We start from the raw sequence: 8,570 nt of genomic DNA, 5'->3' as shown, positions 1-8,570 counted from the left end.
GCCGCCGTCCCTCCGGCCCCTCCCGGCCCCGCTGCCCGGGCTGGCCCCGCGGCTCACACTTGCATGACGGCGAGGTCGCTGGGGTGGCTGCTCTGCTGCAGGTGGCTGCTGCTGCGCACCGCTGGCTCCGACCCCGCAAGCTTGACCGACTTCTTCCCGGGCTCTAACGAAGCGGCGGCAGGGGTCAGGGGTCAGGGGTCGGCGCGGGCCCTGCGGGGGGGCGGGTCCGGCGCTGGCCAGCCACCTACCTTTGGACCATTGGGAAGCAGCCTTGCTCTTGATTCCTGGTCCTAACCCTAGAGGAAATGAAGGACGGAGCAGGGCAGCCTGGGTTCCTGGCCTCATCTGACGGCCCCACCTCAGGGGAAGGGAGGGAGGAAGAGAGAGAGGAAGAAAGAGGAAGGCCAGGAGGAAGGGAGGGAAAGAAAGAGGGAGGGAGGGAGGAAGGGAGTGGGGGAAGGAGGGAAGGGAGGAAAGGAAGGAGAGAGGGAGGGAGGGATGGAGGGAGGAAGAGTGGGAAGGAGGGAGGAAGGAAGGAGGGAAGGGAGGAAAGGAAGGAGGGAGGAAAGGAAGGAGGGAGGAAAGGAAGGAGGGAGGAAAGGAAGGAGAGGGTGGGAGGGATGGAGAGAGGAAGGAAGAGTGGGAAGGAAGGAGGGAGGAAGGAAGGGGGGAAGGAGGGAAGGGAGGAAAGGAAGGGGGAAGGAGGGAAGGGAGGAAAGGAAGGGGGAAGGAGGGAGGAAGGGGGAAGGAGGGAAGGGAGGAAAGGAAGGGGGAAGGAGGGAAGGAAGGGGGAAGGAGGGAAGGGGGAAAGGAAGGAGAAAGAGAGGAAGGGAGGGAGGGAGAGAGGAAGGGAGGGAGGGAGGTTGGTCCTTGGAAGGCAAGCCCTTGGCTTGAACTGGAAGCTGATCTCTGGGCAGCCTTGGGGGAAGCGGGGAGGCTGCGTGTCGGAAGGGCCCTGCCCTGGGCCAGGGTCGCTCTCTGCCACTAGCAGAGCCCACTCTGGGGACGGCCTGGCGTTCACTACCTTTGTCCTCCACTGTGGATGTGCTGGGTTTGGGGGCTGCAGCCATCTCCTTGGCCCTTTTGAAAGCCAGCTGCTTCCTGCTCTGCGCCTCTAGCCACTCCTCAGGCGACATCTTGTACAGGAAGTCCTTATACAACTTGCAGCGCTGTAGTGAGTCTTCGAATTTGGAGATTTCGCTGGGCCCAGGGAGGGGGCAGGAGGTCAAGGCCCATCCACTGCGACCTCCAGATGGCCCGCCCCATCCCCTGGAGAGCCAGCGTGGGGGCCGGGAAGGGCATCTGCCTTGCAGGCTAGGCGTCGGTGCCCGGGGCACTGCCCTCTGGCCCTGTGGGCTGCGCTGCTATGGGAGATGCCTGGAGTCTCCTGGGCCACGCTACGCAGTCCCTGCAGCCCATGGTAGCCTGAGTCTCCTCCAGCTCCCTGTGTAAAGTTTCTCCCCCGAGCCCTGGAGGTTTGGGGTCCCTGGGAGGTTTATGTGCTAAGCCCGGTTATGGGTGAGGAAGACAGCCCAGCCACAGCCGGTCCTCTGCCCGCACCTCTTGATATTCATGATCTGAGTGGTGATGTCCCGGATCTCCACGATCTTCTCCATCTTCGCTTTGGTCTCCTTCTCAGCTCTGGGGAGGGGTGGGAGTCAGGAGGATGATCTCAGGCAGCCTCCACACACTGGCCTTACCCTGAGTGGGAGGCCAGGCTCCGAGCAGGGCTGGAGCCTCACGTCCAGCCGCGGCTGGGTTGGGCTGGGTGCGGGTGGCAGGGCAGGCGGGAAGGTGTCCCAGGCCCACGGACACAGTGACAGTGGGGAATGCTGAGAGGCTCAGGCCCACAGGCCCAGGGGGACGGGGTAGCATGGGGCAGGGTGCAGGCTCACACGCGCATGGCCTGCACGGAGCTGCGATCATTCTCCTTGAGGAACTCATCAAACAAGGAGGCGTCCTTCTCCAGAGACTTCTCGGCCTTCTTCAGCCTGCCTTCCTCCCGCGCGGCCAGCATCTCCAGCCGCTGCATCTCATTCCGCTTCATTTCTAGGTTGTACTGAGGCCAGCACAGAGCAGGTCTCTGCCGCTGGCCGGGCCAGGCGCCTGGTGGGAGGCCCCCAGGCCGGGGCTGGGGGGTGGGGGAGAGAGAGGAGGGCAGCCTACCTGGATGAGGAACATCTCTCGCTTCTGTTGGATGTAGCTGTTCATCCTGTCGGGCTCCACTTTCTTTTCTGCAAGGAGAGTGGTGAGGCGGTGAAGGCGCAGTTCCAGGCCGCTCCTGAGAACAGCGCTTGCGACACCCGCAGGGCCGCGGAGGCCACGCATTGCCACGCCCACATTGCAAAGTGCGGAACCCCAGGTGCTAGAACTCCCCCTGGGGATGGGGGGGGACGCGAGGGCGCAGGCTGTGTGTCTGAACCCCCCTCTCTTGCCCTATGCCCTGTGGCCCCTGGCCTGCTCCCCTCCACCAGGACCCTGGGGAGCCGCAGGATCTGTTCCAGAGCTATCCCGCCTTCACATCTTGACTTTTTTTTTTTTTTTTTTTGCAGTGCTGGGATGGCCCCTGCTGCCAGCAGTGCTCTGCCGGCGCCGCCCCACCAGCCCTGGGCTGCCTCTTTGCTACCTGCCGCCTCCCACTCAGGGTGCCAACCACGTGAACTGAGCAGTTAGTCTGCAGCCCTCGGTGCCCAGATCCGCCAGGTATACGGGGGTCGGGCCCCAAAGGGCGCCAGCCTCCGCCGAACTCGCGGGGCTTCCGGACCCTTGGGCCACGCGCCGGCACCTTGGGTCATGGCGAGCTTCCAGGCTGTGTTGTCCTTGATGGAGCGCAGCCGCTCCGCCTCGGAGATCAGCTCCTGGTCGTCGGTGTCCTCCTCCATCTGCAGCTCTCGGCGGAGGCTGCCGTGCCGGGCCAGCAACTTGGAAGAGTAGGTCATCTTCTGGTGCACCCGCAGATTCTTCTTCTGCTCCCGCTCCTGCGGATGACAGAGGGGCCCGTGCTACCCTGCATCTGCTGCATGGGGGCAGCAAGGGCACATGCCACACCCCCCACTTCCTAACCCCACCCGAGAGCACAGCTGCCCCTGGTTGAGCCAAGAGCCCCGGGAGACCAGGAGGGGCACAGCACAGACCCGGGACGCACGGTGAGCAGCCCCTCGCTGAAAGACCAGCCCAGTGAGCCAAGCTCTCGCTTAGCTTGGGGGCCCCTCTGCTGTGCTGAACCATGGCGGGCCCAGGCACTGGAGCCGTCTGGGTTTCTCAAAGAACCCAGAAAGCCCGAGGCTGCTCTGTTCTCGGCTGCTGCTGTTGGCCGGCTGTAGGCCACGGCTGCCTGGCACCTCCCTGCCAGGCCTTCCCGCGTCTGTGATTTGGGCAGAGCCAGCCTCCCGCTGCAAAGCCCGCTGCTGCCAACAGCCCAACCCAGCCCAACCCCGCCGCACTGGAGGACTCGAGTCACAGAGTCGGCAAGATGCCGCTCCGGAAACGGGTGAGGCAGGCTGCTGCGCTGGACTTCTGGGGGGAAGGAGAGGCAGCCAGGTGGGCAGGGCACTGGGTGCAGGGAAGGGCCATGGGGAAGGCTGGGCGGCCCCCTGGGTCTGCGGTGCCCCCTGGGGTCTCTGGTCCTCCCTGGACCTGGGTGAGGGCAACCACAGGTGCCCCCTCCTGGGGGCTGTGGACATCTGCGGGACATCGGGCTTCTGGGTTTTTTTTTGTTTTGTTTTTTTTTTTTTGTTTTTGGGTCCAGTTGTGGGGCCTGAACTCTGGGCCTGGGCGCTGTCCCTCAGCTCTTCAGCTCAAGGCTAGTGCTCTACCACTTGAGCCACAGCGCCACTTCCGGCTTTTTTTTTCTGCTTATGTGGTGCTGAGGAATCGAACCCAGGGCCTCAGGCATGCAAGGCAAGCGCTCTACCACTGAGCCACCTTCCCAGCCTGACATCGGGCTTCTGATGGGGGGGAGTGGAGCTGTGTTGTTTGTGGGCTAGCTCCAGGCTAGAAGCCCTGCCTTTGGAGAGACAGGGGTGGCCTGGCTTTGCTGTGGAGGATGATAGGCAGCCCTGGCCACCTGGTTCTGCCAGGGGCGGTTCTGGAATGAGAGCAGCCCAAGGAAGGGGCAGGGAGAGTAGGGGGCGGGGAGAAGGAGCAGAAGGAGCAGCCATGATTGATCTGGGGAGAAAGAGGGGAAGGAACAGGCCTGATTGATAGATCTGGGGAGAAGGAGCAGAAGGAGCAGCCATGGTTGATCTGGGAGGAGGAGGACCTGAGACAGAGCAGCAGAGAGGGTCCACAGAGGGACCAGACACTCACCAAGATGGCCTTTCTCTTCTCCTTTTCTCTGAGCACGAAGAAATCCGCATCTCCGGACAAGTGGAAAGGGTTGTCGCTGGCACCGTGCTCTGGGGAGGGAGAGGGCGGCTGCACACGAGGCGGGGCTGTCTCCGCCCCGCAGCCCTCCCGGCCCCCCAGGAGAAATGTCTTCCTGGACCAGGCTGTGCCTCAGGTCAACGCAAAGCCCCTCTAGCTCTGTGGTTTAAGCAGGGGTGGCGTTCCCGCACTGTGGCGTGGTAAAGGCTCTCGTGTAGAGATCACAAGAGAAATCGCCAGCTTGTGCCTGTCATCCTAGCTACTCAGGAAGCTAAGTTCTAAAGATGGAAGTTCAAAGCCAGCTGAGGTAGGAGAGGCTGTGAGACTCTTAATGCCAACCAACCATCAAAACACTGGAAGTAGAGCTGTGAACCAAGTGGTAGCGCACCAACCTTGAACAAAATAGCCAAGTGAGAGCTGTGAGGCTCTGAGTTCAATACTGGTGCACGTGTGCATGCATGTGCACACACATAAGCTTAAAAAGAGGAAACAGGGCAGGTGTGTGTAGGGAGCCTGGCCTGGGAGCCCAGGGCAGGGCAGAACAGGACAGCACAGTAGAAGCTCACTCTGTTGCACAGCGCTCCATCTGGTAGGAAGTCAGTGCTCTGTGAAGACCTGGGGGCTGGGCAGGGATGGAGGTGGGGGGCGGCGCTCGGCAGCTGGCTGCCCATCCTCCCAGTGGTGGCAGTAATATGCCTGGTTTTGGGTTTTTTTTTTTTTTTTTGTCGGTTGTGGGGCCTGAACTCTGGGCCTGGGAGCTGTCCCTGAGCTCTTCAGCTCAAGGCTGGTTTTAACACCCATTGTGTTTTGGCTAGTGGATGAGGACAGAATTTTCAGGATGGGGCTTTGGGTAAGAACCCTTTCCCAGAAGGATGGAGTTAGCAAGAGGGCAGTTTTGCATTTTCTTTGTTTCTTTCTCCCTGCCTAGAGACAGATGTGACCAGGATGGAGTGGCAGCAGCCTTTGTGTAACTATGAGACAGCCTTGTAGTTAAAAGCCCCGGGCTTTCAGGTGGAGCAGAAAAGACTCCCGGCCTGGTCACCTGGATGAGTCCATGAAGTTGTGAGACCCTGGGAGCCAGAGGAAAAAATAAATCCTACTCTGTGTTCCTGATGCACTGGCCGTCTTCTGTTGGTGGTGCAGCCTGAGGCCAGGGGCATCTGGGGCAGAGGGAAGGGCCTGGCTCCCACCCCCATGTCTGACCTTTGGCCATCTTGGTCCCTTTGTCCTGTGGTACTTCAGTGACTGAAAAATTGTTCATGATGTCCTGGACGGTGGCCCCTGGGGAGACACAGAAAGTCAATGACTCACGTGGCACCGAGCGGACACTGGGCTCCAGCACCTTTGTGTTCTTCCCCAACACCTGCTGCCCAAAGGTGCAGAAGCTGTCCGGTCTGGGTGGACCAGAATGCTCCCTGCACATAAGAGCTACACATCTACACCACTAGGACGATGATTGAGTTCGCCTTAGATGCGTCTTACCCTGTTTTAAAGTTTTGGTGGTCAGCCGGGCACAGTGGCCCACCTCTGTAATCCCAGCTACTCAGGAGGCTGAGATCTGAGGATCAGGGTTCAAAGCCAGCCTGGGCAGGACAGTCCATGAGACTCTTATCTCTAATAAATTACTCAGAAAAAAAAAAGAGCCAGACGTGGCATTTTGGCTCAAGTGGTGGAGTGCTAGCCTTGAACAAAAGCAGCTCAGGGACAGAGCCCAGGCCCTGAGTTCAAGCCCCAGAACTGGCAAAAAAAAGTGTTGTTTTTTTACAGTGCATCTGTGCGTGAGCACCCTGCGCCGGCGCTGCGGCTGGGCGGGGTGAGATTTTGTTTCCAGCGTTTTGCAGTTTTCAAGCTTTCCAGCTGCTCCATGGATCACTCCTTCGCTTCTTTCTGGAAGCAAGTCCCCGTGACAGGCACGGCGGGTCTCCCCACGCCATCTCCCTGTCCTGGCCCTGCACCAGGCCGCCCCAGCAAACATCTCATCCCTGGCACCCTGCAGCCTCTCTCTGCTTTGCCCTCTTTCCAGCCAGACACCGGCCTGGTGCCGGCCTCCCTTTGCTGCCTTCTGCCCTGCCCCTGTTGCTCCTGCCCCTGCCGCTCCTGTACTCACCCTCCACACCCGCCTCCTGCCGCTCCTGCCGCTGCTGCTCCTGCCCCTGCCGCTCCTGCCGCTGCCGCTCCTGCCCCTGCCGCTCCTGCCGCTGCCGCTCCTGCCCCTGCCGCTCCTGCCCCTGCCGCTCCTGCCCCTGCTGCCCCTGCCGCTCCTGTACTCACCCTCCACACCCGCCTCCCACCTGCCCTGGCCCTGCCGCTGTGCTGGAGGTGGCACTGGGGTTACAGCTGTCCTGTGGAAATCTCTGCTCGTGTGTGTGTGTGTGTGTGTGTGTGTGTGTGTGTGTGTGTGTGTGTACTGGGGCTTGAACCCAGATCCCTGCGTTCTTGTTTAGCTTTTTCGCTCAAGGCTGGTGCTCTACCACTTGAGCCATAGCCCCATTTCTGAACTTTGGTGGTTAATTGGAAACAAGAACCTCATGGACTCTCCATGATCCTTAGCTCTCAGCCTCTTGAGCAGGCAGCTAGGATTATAGGTGAGAGCCACTACACCAGCTTCTGCCCTCTTTAATGTATGTGGACAGTCAATCTCCAGCAGGGGAGGGACGGGGGCACTGGCCACTTCCAAGGTGTCCCCAAGGGGCAGGGTGGGGCTAAGTCTTCACAGGGGGGCTGAAGATGAACCTTCTGAACTACGGACTTCTATGTCAAAAACAAATTAAGTTCAAATTTAAAAGCAAAAGAGTGGTGAGCACACAGATAGCACTGCGCAGACGCCCTTCCCAGAGCCCCAGAGCCGTCCACCATGAGCGCCGGGCAGTGAGCGTGTCACTGGGCTAGAGAGGGGCCTTGCATGGCGAGCCAGTGGGCTCAGAGGCCAGGGCAGCCGCCACGGTCCCGCAGGCAGCCGGGCAGCCGTGGCTGGTGGAGAGCAGGGAGGGGCGCGCTTCTTCATGGCCTGCTACAGTCAGAACCGTCCCCCGCCCCCCAATCCTGAGGCTTCAGTACCATAGAACCTGGAACGTAGATCATTGCAGATGTGGCCGCCAAAGCTGAGGTTGTTGTGGAATGGGCCCTGACTCGACATCACCAGGGGGCTGAACTCAAGATGCCCACACAGGCCACACCACAGGGCCCTGAGGAGGCACACAGAGATGCCAGCGGCCGGAACACAGGAGTGCGCGGCACAGCCTGCCCCCTGAGCCTCAGGAGGCCCCCGCCTGCCCACAGCTTGCTCTTCAGCTTCCAGCCCCCCAGAACTGGGAGACCACCCACTCCTATTGCTTCAGCCTTCCGGCCTAGGGTGGGCCAAGAAACTCCTGAGTGAGTTCGCATCTAGGGAACGGGGCCTACCTGCCCCGGCTGCAGACTTAGAACCTCCTGGGGTGAGTCTCTCCTCTCTGTCTCTGGCCTGGACCCCCAGAGCCCATCCTCCCCCAAGCCCACACTTACTGTTGGGGGCCAAGTTTTTGAGCACTTCAGACAGTATCTTGGACATCTTGGTCGAGGTCCCGTGGGTTGATGGGAAACTTGGCATTGTTGAAGGAGATTCTGGCCTGGGGAGGGACACGGCGCTTGAGGAAGGGTCCGCACGGCCCCAGCCCCTCGCCCCTGCCCAGGGCCTCACCATGTGCTCCGTGTCCCCCATTCTGCCGCACACTCTCCCCGGCACCAGCTTTGATCTGCTTCGGAGCCTTTGTGCTTGCAGCTTCCTCAGCCATGAAACGCCCCCTCCCCATGGGGGCTCTTCCCTCGACAGTCCTCTGCGGAGGCCTCCCCGCCCCCTCCCCGTGTCCCGCACCTCGCTTCTCTGCAGTCACCACCACAGGGTTATCACGGCACAAAAATCGGTTTATTGTGGATTTCCCAGAGCCTAATAAGCTCCAGACAGAGGGGTACGCGGGCTCGCTCGCTGGCTTGTTTTTATGCCAGTCCTGGGGCTTGAAATCAGGGCCTGGGCGCTGTCCCTGGCCTTGTCTGCCCAAGGCTGGCGCGCTACCCCTTGAGCCACAGCGCCACTTCCAGCCTCAGGGCTGGCTTTGAGCCCTGATCCTCAGAGCTCAGCCTCCTGAGCCGCTGGGATGACCGGCGCGGGCCCGGGGACGGGGCTGGGCGCGCAGGTGGCCGGCCATGTGGACCCCGGGAGGACGCAGGGG

General features: G+C 61.1%; 1 protein-coding gene across 1 annotated transcript in view; it reads right to left on the bottom strand.

Moving 5' to 3' along the window:
- Positions 1 to 5,626, bottom strand: part of Ccdc37 (coiled-coil domain containing 37) — a 12,074-nt gene extending 6,448 nt beyond the window's left edge. Inside the window, exons 1-9 of the mRNA XM_013032293.1 lie at positions 5,569 to 5,626; positions 4,309 to 4,490; positions 2,786 to 2,978; positions 2,167 to 2,234; positions 1,896 to 2,059; positions 1,561 to 1,641; positions 1,025 to 1,200; positions 249 to 296; positions 58 to 163 (exon numbers count right to left, since the gene is read on the bottom strand). Of these exons, the coding sequence (XP_012887747.1) occupies positions 58 to 163; positions 249 to 296; positions 1,025 to 1,200; positions 1,561 to 1,641; positions 1,896 to 2,059; positions 2,167 to 2,234; positions 2,786 to 2,978; positions 4,309 to 4,490; positions 5,569 to 5,626 (1,076 nt within the window). The remainder of the gene's footprint in view (positions 1 to 57; positions 164 to 248; positions 297 to 1,024; positions 1,201 to 1,560; positions 1,642 to 1,895; positions 2,060 to 2,166; positions 2,235 to 2,785; positions 2,979 to 4,308; positions 4,491 to 5,568) is intronic.
- Between the last annotated feature and the right edge of the window lie 2,944 nt (positions 5,627 to 8,570).

This window comes from Dipodomys ordii, unplaced genomic scaffold (genome assembly GCF_000151885.1).
Source record: "Dipodomys ordii isolate 6190 unplaced genomic scaffold, Dord_2.0 Scaffold153, whole genome shotgun sequence".
NCBI lineage: Eukaryota > Metazoa > Chordata > Mammalia > Rodentia > Heteromyidae > Dipodomys > Dipodomys ordii.
Note: the sequence above shows the minus strand (reverse complement) of the source record. Positions and strands in the feature narration are given on the sequence as shown.